The sequence below is a fragment of the Lagenorhynchus albirostris genome, chromosome 16 (assembly GCF_949774975.1).
Source record: "Lagenorhynchus albirostris chromosome 16, mLagAlb1.1, whole genome shotgun sequence".
In the NCBI taxonomy this organism is placed as follows: Eukaryota; Metazoa; Chordata; class Mammalia; order Artiodactyla; family Delphinidae; genus Lagenorhynchus; species Lagenorhynchus albirostris.
The window spans coordinates 22,866,369-22,885,799 of record NC_083110.1 but is presented as its reverse complement, the minus strand read 5'-3'; the positions used below and the strand labels follow the sequence as shown (position 1 = coordinate 22,885,799).

The following is a 19,431-nucleotide window of genomic DNA, read 5'->3' as shown; positions in this document are numbered from 1 at the left end:
TGAACTTCCTGGTGACAGGTCTGTGGGGAGACTGGACCACTGCCACGGACGCCTATCTGAAGGTCTTTTTTGGCGGCCAGGAGTTGAGGACCGGCATGGTGTGGTACAACGATCACCCCAGGTGGACGACACGCCCTGCCCAGGGGGTGGGGGGACCTGAGGGTGCAGGACTCTGGCTGGGACGATGACTACCTTGGCTCTTGTGACCCCAAGCTTACTGCACAGAAGTCGGAGGTCAAAGACACCTGTTCCCTCAGTGAAGGGACCCTGGAGTTCGTGTGCAAGGTGACTGGCGCCCCACGCCTGAGAGGAGCCGGGTGCCTGTGCTACAGCCCTCAGGAAGCCTTGGGGGCGCTCTCAGGAACTGCAGTGGGGCTTGTGGGGAGGGCTCATCCCACCCAAAGGCTGGGCCTGCGGCCTTCCCCAAGAGCAACCAGAGACATCTGGGTTCCCAGGAAGCTGAAATGCAAGGGACATAGCTCTGCTGAGGCCCTTCGTCCAGGGAAATAAAGGGATAGGAGGTGGCTGACGGGGCAGATCAAGGGCTACTGGGAGGAGGTGGGATGGGGATGAGATCTCCCCCGCTTTTTATTCCACCAGGTGCTCTGTAAAGGTGTCTTCCCCAGATGCCCTGGCTGGGCAATGAATTCACGAATCCTTATACAACCCGTAACTGGTCCCTCCAATGCTGTGCCGGGCACTGAGAACCACGGGGTTTATTCTTAGAGCTGCTGGGCTCTGAGAAGGAGGACAGCCTGCTGCTAATTACCTGGATCCTGTGATGTGGGCTTTGGGTGGCTCTCAGCCCCGGCCTGTCCTGCTCAGAGCCCCTTGCTGTCCAGGGAGTGAAGGGGCTGCAATGAACTTGACTTTGCTCTAACCCCAAATCTCCTGAGACCACTTAGGGGCCTTCCTTCCATCCTCCCCATCCTGCACTGGGAACCAAACAGAGCTGGCCTCCCTGTCACCCACCTCAGTCCTGATAACCCTCTCCGGGTGGGTCTACTCATGGAAAAGTTCCGGGTCCCTCTGAGATTAGTAAGCTGCTCTGGGGTTCCACGGAACAACAAAAATGCCTGTCGTGAGTGTATTTCTCTCTTGGTGGAAACTGAAGAAAGAGGTGTACCAGCCACTGGAATATGACATTCAACAAAAACCTTCCTATAATCCTCAAGAGGGCCTTATGCCACAGCAAAGAACGCTTTCAGCGGGACCCTGGATCTGAAGCCCGTGGAGTCTGCTGGCGGCCCACCTCTACAGAGGCTCCTGACTCGCTATCCCCAGATGTCCTCCGCTTGCTGACATGTTGCATGTTACCCACCCTGGGTAGGACAGGAGACAATCACACTCCCCACTCCACCCCCAGAGGCCAGGCCCTGAAGACTCTTGTGGGAGCCAGTCACAGGGAAGACAATTCTGTCCCTCACCGCCCACCTCAGACCCGCAGGCCTGACCCCAAGGTCCCTCAGGATCTGGTCTATTCTCTTCCTCTTCTCCAAAGGCCCATTTTAAAGTGGATTTTTTGCTTTTTGGTTTTTGGTTTTTTTGCGGTACGCGGGCCTCTCACTGTTGTGGCCTCTCCCGTTGCGGAGCACAGGCTCCGGACACGCAGGCTCAGCAGCCATGGCTCATGGGCCCAGCCGCTCCGCAGCATGTGGGATCTTCCCGGACCAGGGCACAAACCCGTGTCCCCTGCATCGGCAGGCGGACTCTCAACCACTGCGCCACCAGGGAAGCCCAAAAGTGGTTTTTATTTTTAACCAAAGCTCCATCTTTAACCCAAAGATAAATTCTATCTTTTAGCTCTTCCCCAAACCAAATGAAGACAAACAAAAAAATCTGCTGGTACACACCGATCAGAACAGCTATCATCAAAAAGTCTACAAATAATAAATGCTGGAGGGGGTGTGGAGAAAAGGGAACCCTCCTACACTGTTGGTGGGAATGTAAATTGGTGCAGCCACTATGGAAAACAGTACAGACATTGCTTAAAAAACTAAAAATGGAGTTACCATATGATCCTGCAACCCCACTCCTGGGCCCATATCCAGAAAAGATGGAAACTCTAATTCAAAAAGGTACGTGTACCTCAATGTTCATTGCAGCACTATTTACAATAGCCAAGACATGGAAGCAACCTAAATGTCCATTGACAGAGGAATGGATAAAGAAGATGTGGTACCTATAGGCAATGGAATATTACTCAGCCATAAAAAAGAATACAATAATGCAGTTTGCAGCAACGTGGATGGACCTAGAGATTATCGTACTAAGGGAAGTCAGACAGAGAAACACAAACATCATATGATATCACTTATATGTGGAATCTAAAAAAAAATGATACAAATGAACTTATTACAAAACAGAAATGGACTCACACGCACATAGAAAATAAAAACTTATGGTTACCAAAGGGGAAAAGGGTAAGGGGGGAAGATAAATTAGGAGTTTGGGATTAACACATACACACCGCCATATATAAAATAGATAAACAATAAGGACCTCCTGTATAGCACAGGGAACTAAGTTCAATATCTTGTAATAACCCATAATGTAAAAGAATCTGAAAAAAATATATATGTATAACTAAATCACCTTGCTGTGCACCTGAAACACTGTAAATCAACTATTCTTCAATTTTTAAAATACACTGGTCAACCTAAAATAGCATTTTCCCCACTTGTTGACAATCAACTTTCAAATATAGTAGGGTCTACTCTCAGAACTCCATTTGCATTGAGAAGCACAGCCTCTCCGAAAGATAGAATCTCCATATGAACTGGTCAGAACTGAGATGACTCATCTCCTGTCCCCCCCAGTGCACACCCTCCAGCAGCTGCTTGCCCCTCCCCAGTGTTGGGAGCTCACTACCTCTGAAGGATGCTCATTTCATAACAGGATGATTCTGTTAAGGATGACTCATTAACAGTTGTTTTCTCACCTTCAGCTCAAGCCTGACCCTCCTCCCTCATGGTCTAGTCTTTTCTCCGGGCACCTAGACACGCTCCTCCCTCAGCCTCGCTGGACAGCAGTAAGGACCCCTGAGGTTTGCTCACCGGCCTTTCTTCACGCACAGCGTGCTTCCGGTCCCTAGAGCACTTGACCGGCTCTAGCTCCTTGGGCCTCGCAACAGCCTCGCAACAGTAGGCAGGGCTAGTCTGGGCACGGATGGAGAGGCGGACACTCAGGACACTTTCCCATCGCCTCCAGTTCATGCATAAACAAGTGCACCAACCTGGAAGCCAGGCCTCCCCACTCCTCGGTCAGTGCCACGTTCGTCATGTTGGATCACACTCCCAGGAAGCTCTGGGGTCGGATGGTCTGTGTCAGTCCCCGCTCTGCTTCCCGCTGGCTGAGGGACCGCTCAGCCTCACTTTCCTCATCTGCAAAATGAGAAGCAGGACAAGAAAATGCGGGGGAAAAGGGCGAGAGATTGTTCAGGCAAGGATTGCTCTCCTTCTTGGCACTTTGCCCCCTGTGCAAGACTGGCTGCCGGCAACATTGCAAAGAAGCCATCTGGTGGTTAAGTGCAGGAGTTCTGGACTGAGCCCACCTGGGTTCAAACCCCAGCTCTGCTGCCTACTACGTGACCTTGCGTAAGGATTAAATGAGATAATGCACATTAAGGGCTTAACACAGTGTCTGCCCCAATAGATGCTCAAAACAATACTTTTAAATTTGAACTTTAATCCTCCAATACCACAGTATGCACCCTCCCCTCACTGCCAGCTCCTTTGCTTGCATGATTCTATACCCTCCAGATGCCTAGCTCCTACTTGGCTCCCTTCCCAAGTTGGATGTTTATCCGTTAGTTGATAGGGAGGCACGGAAGGTGGTTGGACAGGGAATGAACCTGTTCTACAGGAGAGGATCTGAGCACATGAGGGTCTGTGCAACAGGCCATGGGTGACATGAGGAGGACTGACCCTACCGGCTGCAGGTCTAGGAAAGGGTACGCAAACCCAAGAGGCTGGATGAATATACACAGCTGTTGATGGATTGAGGGAAGGGGCTGGAGGGACGAGGAGCAAATAAAGATAATCCCACTGGTTCTTGTCTTGGTAACTGGGAGCAGGTGGGAATCACCCCCTGAAATGGGGAAGAGAAGTTCAGAAGGGAAAGGGAAGAGTTTCTTGGAACAAAGGTTTGAGGTTTCTGGAACTCAGCCCATGGAACCCACCCCAGATCCCTGGGCTGGGGAGAAATCCGAGTATCATCAGCCTCTGGGGTGGCAATGGAAGCCACAGGAGAGGATAAGTTGACTCCAAGGCCAGTGCATGCAGACACAATAGAAGCTTGATGGTGGAAATAAAACACTCCTGGTAACTGGAGGTCTTGCCCCTTCAGAATGACCTTCATAAGGTTCTTATGTGTGGCATAAGATAGAGGTATATCAGTGAAATAAAACTGAGGACCCAGAAATAAATGCATGCCTTTTTGGCCACGCTCTGCGGCATGCAGGATCTTAGTTCCCTGATCTGGGATTGAACCCACACCCTCGTCAATGAAAGCCCGGAGTCCTAACCACAGGACTGCCAGGGAATTCCCTAAACACATGCTTTTATAGCCAATTGATTTTCAACAAGTGTGCCAAGACCATTCAGTAGGGAAAAATTAGTCTTTTCAACAAATGGTCTGGGAATACATACTTGCTATATATACAGGGAAAAATAATGAGGTTGGACCTTCACTTCACATCATATATAAAATTAACTCAAAATGGATCAAAGGATGTGAACTAAACTTACTGTGGTAATCATTTCACAACATAGGTAAGTCAAATCATGCAGTACATACACCTTAAACTTACAAGATATGTCAATTATTTCTCAATAAAGTTGAAAGGAAAAAATAATAGCAAGCAGGAATTCTATTTATTCCACCATTACAACTTCACTCAGACTGTGCTCTGTATGCTTTAGGAGTAGATTTTCCATATCCATACTGATGTCTTCTCATGATAATGTTTATCATTGATAGCAGTTGTGTTTTTCTTTCTAATATTGGAGATTTTCTTAGGATATTTTTTAAAAATTAATTTATCACCTGAAAAAAAAAATGGATCAAAGACCTAAAGCTAAAATCTAATATTAAAAAACTCGTAGAAGAAAATTTAGGTATAAATCCTCATGGATTAGGCAATCCTGCCTTGTGTTAGGCTATTGTTTCTTAGATTTGACACCAAAAACATAAGCAACAAAAGAAAAAAATAAATAAACTGAAATTTATCAAAATTAAAAACTTTTGTGCTTCAAAGAACAATATCAAGAAAGTGAAAAAGGGCTTCCCTGGTGGCGCAGTGGTTGAGAGTCCGCCTGCCAATGCAGGCGACACGGGTTCGTGCCCTGGTCCGGGAAGATCCCACATGCTGCAGTGCGGCTGGGCCCGTGAGCCATGGCCGCTGGGCCTGCGCATCCGGAGCCTGTGCTCCGCAACGGGAGAGGCCACAACAGTGAGAGGCCCGCATACCGCAAAAAAAAAAAAGAAAGTGAAAAAGACAACCCACAGAGCAGGGGTAAATTTTTGCAAATCATATATCTGAAAAGGGTCTAATATCCAGAATATATAAAAGAAATTTACAACTCAACAGTAAGACAAATAACTCAATTTTTAAATGGGCAAAGTATTTGAATAGACATTACTCCACAGAAGATATACAAAATGACCAATAAACACATGAAAAGGTGTTCAACATCATTAGTCCTTACAGAAATGCAAATCAGAACCACAACGAGATGCAACTTCCCACGTGCAGATGGCAATTTCTCAAAAAGTTAAACCTAGAGTCACCACGTGACCCAGCAATTCCACTCCTAGGTATATACCTCAAAGAAATGAAAATGTATGTCCGCGCAAAAACTTCTGTGTGAATACTCATAGCCCCGTTGTGCATGATAGTCAGAAAGTGGAAACAACCCATCACATGATAATTGGTAAACAAAATGTGGTATAACTATACAATGGAATATTATTCAGAGATGAAAAGAATAGAGTACTGATAAATGCTACAACATGGATAAATTTTGAAAGCCTTATGCTAAGTGAAGGCATCCAGACACACAAGGTCACATATATATATCATATGATTCCATGTATATGAAATTTCCAGAATAGGCAAACCCACAGAGAGAGAAAGTGGATTAGTTGCTGGATATGGGCTTCTGTTGGGGGTAAGGAAAATGTTCTAGAACTGATAGTGGTAATGGTTGCACTACACTATGCATGTACTTAATGCCACTAAATTTTACACTTTAAAAGGGTGACTTTTATGGTACACAAATCTTAATTTTAAAAAGGAAAAGCATTTATTTTTAGGTATGGGCTTATTCTGATTTTTTATTTCTTTCCATGTTAGTTTCGGTAAGCTATGGTTTTAAGAAAATATTGATTTTACCTAAATTGTCAAAATTATTGGCATGTAATTGTCCATAATATCTTATGATCTTTTTAATGTTTGTAGGCTCTGTACTGATATCACCTTTTTCATTCCTGATCTTTTTTTTTTTTCCCCTGATCTTTTTAATTTGTGCCTTCTCTCTCTTTTTCTATATGTCTTGCTAAAGGTTAATAAATTTTATTTGTCATTTAGAAAAAACAACTATGGCTATTGATTTTTCTTTATGGTATATCTGCTTTCTGTTTCATTAATTTCTTCTCTTTATTATTTCCTTCCTACACTGTTCGGATTTAATCTGTTGCCCTTTTTTGCATCTTGAGATAGATACTTTAATTATTGATAGTAAATCTTTCTCCTTTTCTAATATATGCATTTATGACTATAAATTTCCCTCGAAGCTTGACTTTTGTCACATCCCACATATTTTAGCATTTTATATTTTTATTATCATCCAGTTCAAAGTATTTTCTAATTTACTCTTTGTCTCAGGGTCATATTGAAAGATATTGGCTGATTTCCAAACATCTTGGGATTTTCTTTTGTTCTTGTTATTGATTTCTAGCTAAATCCATCAGATAACAGAGCATTCTCTGTAAACTTTCAATCCATTGAAATTGATTCCACTTTTGAGACTTATTTTATGGCCCAATAGATAAACAATTTAGAGAAATGTTCAATGTGCCCTTAAAAGAAGATGCTCTTTTATATACGGGCTGGATCTTCTCTTCCATACCTATCATTTTCTCTCATATCTTTTCTCCCCCCATTCTCCAGTTTATTTTTATTTCTTTTTCCTTCTTTTCATCTTCTATTTCCCTTATGATATTATTTGTGTTATTTATTCACTCTGGTATTCACTCTAGTTTTCATTTCTGAGATGGTTTTTCTTTTTAGAAAAGAAAAATAGTTTCTCCTTACTAAATTCTACGTGAACTCTTTTCAAGTCTTCCTTTTGTCCAATTATCTCATTTATGAATTTTTTTTTTTTTTTTTTGCGGTACACGGGTCTCTCACTGTTGTGGCCTCTCCCCTTGCGGAGCACAGGCTCTGGACGCACAGGCTCAGCGGCCGTGGCTCACGGTCCCAGCCGCTCTGCGGCATGTGGGATCTTCCCGGACCGGGGCACGAACCCGTGTCCCCTGTATCAGCAGGCAGACTCTCAACCACTGCGCCACCAGGGAAGCCCCTCATTTATGAATTTTTATGATCCTGTGTTATGCTTTAATTTCAGTCATTTTTCAAAAAAATTCTTTTAGCTGATTTTGAAATATGAAAGTAAAAATGTCATTTGTTTTGTACGCATGCCTTTCCAGAGAACCTCATTGTCTGAGGACCTGTTTATGCTCATTAGTCCCTTTTCTTATTAGAACACTGAGTGGGGCTGGCTTCCTTCCCTCAACTCTTTTCTGTTTCCCGTGTTTAAGTGAGGTAGGTTTCCCTGTACTCCTGAATAGGAAGAATGGGCAGATTTCTTGGCCAAGATTCATGGCTCTAGGGCTCCCCCTTCTGTTGTACTGGAAAATGGCTTTAAGATGTGGCTTCGGAGGAGTTTGAGAACTGCTTCCTGTTACACTCCCCTACTTTCATCTGGATCTTCTCTTTACTTGGTTCCTCATTGTCCTGTTTGGTTTGGATTCCACTCCCAGCCATTTCTCCTCAGTGTAGGGCTTTGTCCTAAAACGGATATTTGGCTGGCAACTTTCAACGTTTCATGGGGAGATTTCATGTGCTACTGGGAGGATTCATTTACATCATAATTTTAAAGCACTTCTCAAGGTGCCTGGCAGATAGTGTTAAATATGGGATATTTATAATAATTATAATCATTAATACCTACCCATTTTTCCTACATACTAGTCCTACTCATAAACACAAGCTATTTCCTTGATGTGGGTCTCTCTCTTTCCTGCCTCCATGCCATTGCTCCTGCTATCCCGCCCCCTGAAAACCATGTCTGCCACCTACCAATGCGCCATGTCTGCCACCTACCAATCCGTCAAGAGCGTCTGAGTCCTGTGACATCAGTGGGTTAACTGAACCTAAAACCACTACTCTGGACCACTGAAGCTCCTCATTTCTAAGCCACATATCCCAAACCCCCTCTAAAATTTTATGCCAATGACCTACCTTTTATTTAGATCTTTTACTCTGTGCTAAGCCCTGTACATACATTACCTTTTAATCTCCACAGCAATACTCTGAGTTATAGGCATAGTGGGATAGGTACAATTATTGGCCTTATTTTACATATGAGGACACTGAGGCTTAAAGAGATTAGATACTTATCCAAGGCTGATTGTTAGTTGGGATACAGCAGTGATTTTGACCAGGCAGTCTGGCTCCCAAGACTATAAATTCAGCCACGGTGCTAAAACTTCTCCGGACTGTAGTCCCCATTAAAGATAGAATCCTATGTTGTGTGGCTCTGTAATCATCAGCACCTAGCATATAGTAGGTGGTCAGTAAAGACTTCATGGGTGAGTTACAATAGATGAATGTGCACAGTACTTTGTGCTGGTCAAATGCATAAGGCTTCAGGGTTTTAAGACAAAACTTTTCTAGCTGAAAGGCACATGGAAAAGTCTCCTACACTGCTCTCTTTCTTCCAAAGAGCCATTAGTCAGACACTTACTCAGAGCTTCTTTTTTTTTTTTTTTTCCATTCAGCTTTAAGCTCAGTGAGACGTTTAAATTTTCACAAGCCCTTGGCCACTAGTATACAAAACTCCCAGACATGGCCAAGCATGGCCCTCAAGACATTCACAAAACCCACATCAATTTTCTAAACTCTATAATCTGAGGCCACCACTCTCACAGAGAAATCCCAGACCTACTGTTCTTTAATAGAAATATCAGAAAATTGGGAGCTCACTGGTCAGTTAGAAATCCAATTTTTCCAGATGTTGGAATTTCACTTGGACGTGGGCTTACTAGGCAGCTGTATGTGAACTGGGCTTCTGAGAAAGACCCAGCCTTAAGCCATAAAACCTGGGTTTGGTCCCTGCTCTGTCACTTGTTGGCTGTGTAATGCTGGGCAAGTTCTTCTTGCTGGGTCTCAGTCTTTCATTAAATAAAATAATTAGGAATAACAACATTCTGCTTATGTCACAACATTGTTAGGGGTACATTCAATAACGTATGTGACAGTCTTTGTAAACTGTAAAGTCCATGCTATACAAAATCAAAAGAGTGAGCCATGGGAGCCAACTGGGAAGGCTGGGCTGCCATGTTTAAACAGCCATGAAGGGACCATTGAAGCAAATGAGTGACCCAAGAAGGCACCTAGTGAAAAGTGAAGAACGGAGCAGAGAAAGAAGAGGAGACGAAAGACTGCAAAGTCTGAAAGAGAAATACAGAAAGGACAGGAGAGAGGGAGGAGCCTGATGTCTTTGTAGTTCCAGCACTCTGAAAGATTCCCACAGTAATATATCCTTACAGCAACCCTCATTATCTCTATTGATAAAAAAAAAAAAGCAGGAGATTCTACTTCTACTACTCATTTCTATGATGTACACATTAGCATTCTAGATTCCTGTTTTATTAATAGAGACTTCTCAGTAGATATTAATGTGGTGGGGTGAACCTCAAAGCAAGGGTGTTACAAATGCCCTCTCAGTGCTGTCCAAGTTGGGTTGATTTCACATGAAAATGTCAGCATCCACCATGCTTAGATCTCTTTGTTAAAACAGGAAAAACTTTCCATTAATTTAATGGTGTATGAATTCGCTGGTGGTTGCTATACTTATCAGAGGCTTTTGAATCTTTTGGAATAAAATAGAAAAAATAGAATAAAATAGTCTAGCACATAGTAGGTGCTATTTTATTTGAATAATAGGAATATTTGAATAAATATGAATAAAACATTTATTGAATGAATAATATTTGTGAGATCAAATACTATAGAATAATTATCCTTAAAATCTCCCCTGCTGCAAAACACCTAGAAAGGTCAAATTAAATATAGTGACATGTATCAGAAAACATAGATGAGATTTAAAATAAGTAAGAGAAATCCCAAGGAGCCAAAACCAAAGAAGTAATAACTAGGGAGGAAAGCAGGCAGACCAGCCATGGATGCCCTGAGGGCATGTGCCTATCCAGGAAAACCAGAGCCCAAGTTATAATGACCAGAGGAGTAAAAGGCAATCATGTCTTAAGGACGGGGGTGGGGTAGGGGAAATGAAGCTGAGATCATCCCACATAAAACCTAAATAACTGCTCAAAGGGTTAATAATGTCAATGAAAGGGGAGACTAGAAAGAGAAAGTATTTATTGGGAAAGGGAGTCAAGAAAGATATTTGTTTGTCTCACTCTCAAATCTGAGTGGAAGGACAAAATCTCTCCTAAAACATCATAACCACAGACCTACCCCTCCCCCTTCATTTGAGGTTCAAATTTACACCACATGTATGGGTTAGTATGCCAAGCCAAAAAATTAATACAAATAGATGGGTTGGTAAAACTGGGAGGTGCCTCATAAAACCAAAGCAAACCTACTTTGGAGGAATTTCTCAACCCAGGCTTTGTGGGATTCCCACAAATAAAGGCAATCAAGCATGAGCTCACAATCTAAACTTACAAGCAAAACGCTCAAGGATGCAAGCCACTAAGAGGGGGGAGTGAGCTGATATAACAACATAAAGGATTTGATACACCAAGGGTTACAGGTATTGGCATGACTAGACATAAAACTTTAAATGAGTATGTTTGAATGTTTCTAAACTTTTTTAAAGGAATAGAAAACATAATCACAAAAGTTGGAACAGAATGAAACAGAGAGTTTATAAGTAAATAATAAATCATTGAAAGTAAAAATGAACTAGACAAAAATCTGGAAGTTTGACCACATACTCCGTAGATAAGGCTAAGGAAAACAGGTCCACTCATGCATTGCTGTAGGAGTGAAAACTGATGCCAGCCCTATGGAGGGTATATATATATGTATATATGTACATATGTATGTATATATATATTCTATATGTATATGTGTAACATATGTATATATATATGTATATGTGTATGCATGTGTGCATGTATACATGTAGCTTATAACAAAATTGAACATATATAAGGTTCTGACCCAGCAATTCAACCTCTGGAAATTTATACACAGATACACCTGCACATATCCAAAATAAGATATGTACAAGGTTATTCACTGCAGCATTGTCTGTAAGAGAAAATGACTGTAAAGAACTCAAATGTCCATCAATAGGAGGCTGGTCAAATAAGTTATTGTTCATCCATATAATAAAATACTATGCAAGTGTTTAAAAATAAAAGAATGAGGAAACTATGTGCTGATATGTAAATATCTCCAAACTATACTATTTAATAACAAAATCAAAGTACAAAGCAAGACGTATAACATGCTTCCTTTTGTGTGAGAAAGGGAGAAAATAAGAAAACATTTCTACTAGTATTTGCTTGTATCAGTGTGAAAAAATTCTGAGAAGACACCAAAGAAACTAAAAATAAGAAAAAAGAAAAGGAAAAAAGTGGCACCTGTGGAGGTAAGTTAGAGCGGGGGCAGGTGGGTAAAGGAGCAGGAAGGAGTTTAATCACTATATATCTTTTTATATTGTTTTGATTTTTGAATCTTGGTAAATGTATTACCTAATTTAAAAACTCAATGGATGGACTAAATAGCACATTAGACAAAGCTAAAGCAAGAATCAGTGAACTGAAACAAAGAACTAGAGAAAAATAATGAGAACACAGTACAGAGAGACAAAAAGTAGACAAGAAAGAGTATAACAGACCAGGAAGAGAGAGTGAGAAGGCCTATTATATTGCTAATTGCAAAAGTCAAAAATAGAGAGAATGGGGGCTTCCCTGGTGGCACAGTGGTTGAGAGTCCGCCTGCCGATGCAAGGGACACGGGTTTGTGCCCCGGTCTGGGAAGATCCCACATGCCGCGAAGCGGCTGGGCCTGTGAGCCATGGCCGCTGAGCCTGCGCGTCCGGAGCCTGCGCTCCGCAACGGGAGAGGCCACAACAGTGAGAGACCCACGTACCGCAAAAAAAAAAAAAAAAAAAGAGAGAGAGAGAGAGAATGAGGGAGATGGAATATATGAAGGGATAATGGCCAAGATGTTTTCATCATTTTCCAGAATGATGAAAGATGTGAATCCTCAGGTACAGGAAGAACAAATCCCAAACAAGATAAAAGCAATTCATATCTGGATACATACTTTGTTGTACAATTTCAGAAAATCAAAAATGAAAAGATCTTAAAAACAGTGCTTCCCCAACCCAAAACCACAAATTCTCTATAAAAGTAATGACAATTAAACAACAGCAACAATGGAAGCCAGAAACAGTGAAGTAACTTCAAAGTGTTGAGAGATGTCAACCAGCAATAACGTCAAAGTGTCAGTCAGCTGAAATTATGATTCAAAAACAAGGGCGCAACAAAGACGTTTCAGGCAAACAGAAACTGAGAGTGTGTGCCACCAGAGACACCCACTGACGCCCTTCTAATGTGTGCACTTTAAGAAAAAGGAGAATTATCCCCAAAGGAAGCCCAGAGAATAATGAGAAAAGAACTTGATAAATGTGTAGGTAAATATAAACAAACATTGACTGTATCAAGTAATAGTACCAATGACTAATTTAGTAGAGGAAAAGTAAGCTAGAACTAAAATACCAGAAAAAATAACCCTCAGAAAGAGAAAGGGTGATTTTAGATACAGCATACTAAGTATCCCTGGAAAGGAGAATAACAGTAAAGAATGTTAGATCTTGAGAAGAATGCATGTTAGCATTTTTATGGGTAACCACTAAAGAATCAGAAAGATTCTAAGATCTAAGCCATGAGAGGGAAAAGAATGTACTTTTTAAAAAGTTTAGTCAATCTATCATAAAAGAAGGCAGGAAAGGAGTGAAGAAAGGGAAGCAAAGAAGAAGCAGGACAATGAAAAAACATAACACATGATGGCAGAAATAAACTCTAACAGAACAATAATCACAATAAATGTAAATGGACTTAATGAGGTTATGTAGTTACTCAGATTGGATGACAAAACAAAATCTAATTATGTTTAATAGAGACCCACTTAAAACATAAGAACACAAGGAGTTTGAAAGTAAGATAGATCCCCACAGTGAGTACTAATCAAAAGAAAGTCGGGGGCTTCCCTGGTGGCGCAACAGTTGAGAGTCCACCTGCTGAAGCAGGGGACGTGGGTTCGTGCCCTGGTCTGGGAAGATCCCACATGCCGCGGAGCGGCTGGGCCCTTGAGCCATGGCCGCTGAGCCTGCGTGTCCGGAGCCTGTGCTCCGCAACGGGAGAGCCCACAACAGTGAGAGGCCCGCGTACCGCAAAAAAAAAAGAAAGTCGGTACAGTTAAAAATGATTAAGATAGTAAATTTTATGTTATGTGTAATCTACCACAGTCTAAAATAGCAATAGTAAAAAAAAGTTGGGATAGCTCTATTAATATGAGACAAAATTGATACTGTGGCTAAAAACATTACTTGGAATTAAAAGGGTCACTACACAAACAGTTCAATTCACCAAGAAGGCAAAATGATACTACACTTGTTTCATAAAACAGCCTCAAAACCTAAAGCAAAAGTTGACAGAACTCTAGCTGCAGGGAGAAATCTACAGATGTTGAATGTCTTCACAGTGGGAGATTTTAATGATTCTCTCAGTAATTAATATATCGACAAACCATAGATTTGAACATAGAACCCTGCAACCAAAAATTAGCAAACAGATATTCTTCTCAAATACATAGGAACGTTTACAAAAACTTAACATTTAGTAGACCACAGAGAAAATTTCAACAACCATCAAAGAATGGCTGTCATATAGGCAACATGTTCTGACTACAATGCAACTATGTTAGAAATCAATAACCGAAAGATAGTATTTAAAACTCCATTTTCGGACTTCCCTGGTGGTGCAGTGGTTAAGAATCCGCCTGCCAATGCAGGGGACACGGGTTCAGCCCTGGTCTGGGATGATCCCACATGCCGCGGAGCAACTAAGCCCGTGCGCCACAACTACTGAAGCCTGTGTGCCAGGAGCCCATGCTCTGCAACAAGAGAAGCCACCGCAAGGAGAAGCCCGCGCACCGCAACGAAGAGTAGCCCCTGCTCACCGCAACTAGAAAGCCCGCGTGCAGCAACAAAGACCCAACACAGCCAAAAATAAATAAATAAATAAAACTCCATTTTCTTCAAAATGTAAAAAGCACACTTAAAAAAATAACTCAAGGGCTTCCCTGGTGGCGCAGTGGTTGAGAGTCTGCCTGCCGATGCAGGGGATGCGGGTTCATGCCCCGGTCCGGGAAGATCCCACATGCCGCGGAGCGGCTGGGCCCGTGAGCCATGGCCGCTGAGCCTGCGCGTCCGGAGCCTGTGCTCCGCAACGGGAGAGGCCACAACAGTGAGAGGCCCGCGTACCGCAAAAAAAAAATAAATAAAATAACTCACAGGTCAAAGCAAAATCATAAGGAAATTTAGAAAATATGAAGAAACTAGGCAATAATGAAAATACTTCATACCAAAACTTTAGAGATGCAGTTAGAAAGATTGTTAGAGAAATGGAGAAGCTTAAATGCTTACATTAAAAAAGAAGAAAGTCTAATCCAGTAATTCCACTTCTGTGTATTTGTCCAAAGAAAACAAAAACACTAACTTGAAAAGGTATCTGCACCCCCATGTTCATTGCAGCATTATTTACAAGAGCCAAGATGCAGAAACAACCTAAGTGTCCATTGATGGATGAATGGATAAAGAAAATTAAGAAAATTATAGATAGATGATAGATATACAAACATATATATATATATTTATAATTATTATTCAGCCATAAAGAAGAAGGAAATCTTGCCATTTGCAACAGCATGGATGGACCTTAAGGATGTTATGGTAAGTGAAATAAGTCAGACAGAGAAAGACAAATACCATATGATCTTATTTATATATGGACTCTTCTCGTTAAAAGCCAAACTCATAAATACAGAGAACAAATTGGCAGGGGTTGGGGGTCAGTGAGATGGGTGAAGGAGGCCAAAAGGTACAGACTTCCAGCCACAAATAAGTCATGGGGATGTAATCTACAGCATGGTGACTACAGCTAATCATACTGTATTGCATATTTGAAAGCTGTTAAGAGAAGAGATCTTTGAAGTTCTCACCATGAGTAAAAGAAAAGATTTTGTAACTAAGTAAGGCGATGGATGTTAACTAGACTTTTTGTAGTAATAATTTCACAATATATACAAACATCAAATTGTTATGTTGTACACCAGAAACTAATAATAATGTTATATGTCAGTTATACATCAGTTCAAAAAAGAAGAGTGAAAGTTAATGAACTACGGATTCATCTCAAGACATTAGAAAAAGAACAATAGAAGAAACCCAAAGAATACAGGAAAAAGGAAGGAAATAAAAATATAAGAATGAAATGAACAAAACGGAAAATAATGATACAATGTAGAGGATGAATAAAGCCAAGAGCAGATTCTTTGAGAAAAGTAACAAAACTACATAAAAATCTTTAACAAGAATGATCTGGAAAAAAGAAAAAAAAATAATAAAAATTATAATCTAAAAAAGGGGTATCACTACTGATTAAGAAAAAAAAACTTTTAAGAGAAAGAGAGAGACTGTTGTAAATAACTTCATGACCACAAGTGTGAAATTTTACAGACAAGAAGGTTTCCTAGAAAAATGTAACTTGCCAAAACCGATACCAGAAAAACAGCTGGAGAACCTGAACAGAGCTATTGAAGGCATGGACCCTGTAGTTACAAATCTACCCAACTACAAAAACTGAGCCTTCTACAAACTCTGCCACAGCAGGGAGAAAGTGGAAAAACTCTTCAACTTATTTCATGTGACTGAAGGTGATAACTCGACAATATCTATGGATAACTCATTTGAGGGGCGAGAAAGAATCCCAAAGTTTCACAAATCTGTAAAGAAAAGGGAACAAAGAATGATCACAGGACGAAGGGAACAACGCCTGGGACTGCATTTTGGATCTCTAAAATATGCACAGTAAGTACAATCTAAACACAGGATTTGTTAAAGGACCTCCTTCCTTTCATTACAGTTCGTGTTTGCAGTAGGTATAGTTTATATAAGTAGATGTCCTCAGGATCAGTGTCTTTCTCATGCATTCTGTGTAGAGTATCCGTGGAGCTTTTCTGTCAAGAGTAAACATTTTGTAACCTCAAAAAAATATATATCAAAACTATATCCACGTGCATAAGAATGAAGGTGGACCCCTTTCCATATACAATATAAATGCCAAGTAGATCACAGGCCTAAATGTAAGAGCTACCTATAAGACTCTTAGAAGAAAATACAGGGTTTTTCATGACCTTGGGTTAAGCAAAGACTTTTAGATAGGACACTAAAAGTATAACCAACAAAAGAAAAAAATAGATAAATTGGGCTTCATCAAAATTAACATCATTCATGCTTCGAAGGACACCATCAAGTGAGTGAAAAAACAACTCAGAGAATAGGAGAAAACATTTGCAAATCATATACCTGATAAGGGTCTAGAATCTGAAATAAAGAACTACTATAAATCAATAATAAGAAGACAAATAACCCAATTCAAAAATGGGCAAGGGACTCAAATAGACATGGCTCCAAAAAAGATATACAAGTGACCAATAAGCAAATGAAAAGATGCTCAACATCATTAGCCACTGGGGAATCAAATCAAAACCACAATGAGACCACACTTCACACACATAAGAATGGCTATAATCAAAAAGTCAGATAATAACAAGGATGCGGAGAACTTGGAACTCTCATACACTGCTGGTGGCAATGTAAAACGATGCAGCCACGTAGGAAAACAGTTCCTAAAGAGTTACTGTAGACACGTCAATTCCACTCCTACATATAGATCCAAGAGAAATGAAAACATATGTACACACAAAGAATTTGTACACAAATGTTCATAGCAGCATTATTCACAATAGTCAGAAAGTGAAAACAACCAAAATGTCCATCAACTGATAAATGGATAAACAAATGTGGTATGTCCATACAATGGAATATTATTCAGCCATAGAAGGAATACGGTCTTGATACATACTACAGCTTGGATGAACCTTGACAATATTATATTACGTGGAATAAGCCAGATACAAAAAGTCACATCTTGTATGATTCAATTAACAGGAAAATCCATAGAGACAGAAAGTAGATTGGCGTCGGGGGAAGGAGCAGTGACTGCTAACGGGTACACGGTTTCTTTGCGGGAGTGATGAAAACGTTCTAAAATTGATTGTGGTGACGGTTGCACAACTCTGCGAATATACTAAAACCCACTGAACTGTACACTTTAAATGGGTGAATTGTATGGTATGTGAATTATATTTCAACAAAGTTGTTAATAATAAACCCTACAGATGGTGTCTGAAAATTGCATCTTACATCTCTGTGGAAAAACTGTGATTAAAACACATTTCAAGTGCTAAGTTTCAGTCGGAGAGGACAGCTGTCATCAGCTACACAGGCCAAAACCAGTAGTTGTAAACTTCAACGTCATCACTGCTCTTTCATGGACCGCCCCCCACCAGCATCTCTTGGACATTCGCCACTTCATACGCCGAGTGAAAACTACTAAATGCACATTTCAGCATTAGGATCCTTAGAAATCCCAAAGTCCTCCCTTTGGTTTTATAGATGAGGAAACGAACCTAGAAAGGGGTCAAAACTCTACTGCCAAGAGTCACAAAGCAAGTTTGCATCGAAGCTGGGATTACAACCTGTCTCCCCTACCTCACCTTTCTCTTCCTACAGATTTTCTGCAGGGTTCCACGCCTCTCAAACTGGTCTTCTGAGCATGGTCAAAACCAAACTCCTCACAGCCTGGATATCTGACTTAGGCCGCGGGCGGGAGCTAGAAGGGGGTCAGGAGGCCGCAAATTCTAGGACAGGGAGGGGGACATTGTGGGGAGGAGATGGGGCTGGGTTTCGAGAAGACAGTTTAAACCCCAGTTCCCGTAAGAGCAGGGGACACAGTGGGGGACATAAACTCAAGGGATGAGCCATCCCATGGTGTCACATGTGGTCTGAGGCCTGTGGCTACTTTTTCCTGTCGCTAACGCAGTTAGAGGGTGAACTCACAAGAACGGTTCCCCACTTACCCAGCTATCTCCACCTCAGACCAGTATGACTTTGCCCCCCCAGAAGTTGTCCTGTGAGTCACTCAACCCATGGAAACCTCATGTAAGACAAAGGTTGGAGAAGGCCCCAGGCCTCTGGCCTCACCCAAGTCTCTCTTCCTCGCAGTGTCGCACAGCTGCCCGCCCACCTGCACTATGGGGTCAATCACAGACCAGGGCTAGGGAGGAGGCTGGAGACCAGCACGGCCACTGGTTCCCCTCACAAAGTGAGGAACAGGAGACCCTGTCCTGAGGTCTGCGTTTGGGGCCCAGAACCTGGCCTGGGCTGGGGTGCACGTGTGGGCAGGAAGTGGGCAAGCAGATGTGAACAACATTTATTTTCTCCCCACTGCCCCGGGAGGAGGGAATGGTCACGTGCTTTAACACTCACAGAGGGCCAGGCACTGTTCTGAGCACTTCACACGTAGAAACTCCCCAGTTCTTCACAACCCATGGGGTTGAGATGAGGAAACTGAGGCACAGAGCGGCTAAAGAAGCTGATCAGGCCACACGGTTAGCGCGCACCCGAGCTGGCCCAAGTCCAGGCGGACTGGCTCCCGAGCTCCTACTCTGTGCTGCCTCTGACGGCCCACACATGCGATGCTGCGGGGAGAAGCAGGGAAGCTGTCCCTGCTGGCCCGTCAGCAGCACCAGAGCTGAATCTCGAAGCTCTCAGCCCGCTGTGTTCTCGCTCCACCCACTACACCTCACCTGTTGGCCCCGGGGTTCCCATGCCCCAGGCGGCTCTGCTTGACAGAGGAGCCTCTGGCCCTCTCGGCTTGCTTCCTGAGGGCTGTCAGCAGGCCGGATGAGAAGGTGAGGGCAGGGTGGGTGCTGGTGGGTGAGGCAGAGCAAAGGGGACCCATGACTAGAGCTGGGGGGCG

The 19,431-nt window shown here is 42.2% G+C and overlaps 1 protein-coding gene across 1 annotated transcript in view; it reads right to left on the bottom strand.

Annotated features, from left to right (window-relative positions):
• ADAMTS14 (ADAM metallopeptidase with thrombospondin type 1 motif 14) overlaps positions 1-19,413 on the bottom strand; it is a 129,645-nt gene extending 110,232 nt beyond the window's left edge. The window contains exons 1-5 of the mRNA XM_060126946.1: positions 19,259-19,413; positions 19,060-19,150; positions 18,654-18,726; positions 3,295-3,383; positions 3,057-3,158 (exon numbers count right to left, since the gene is read on the bottom strand). Of these exons, the coding sequence (XP_059982929.1) occupies positions 3,057-3,158; positions 3,295-3,383; positions 18,654-18,726; positions 19,060-19,150; positions 19,259-19,413 (510 nt within the window). The remainder of the gene's footprint in view (positions 1-3,056; positions 3,159-3,294; positions 3,384-18,653; positions 18,727-19,059; positions 19,151-19,258) is intronic.
• Between the last annotated feature and the right edge of the window lie 18 nt (positions 19,414-19,431).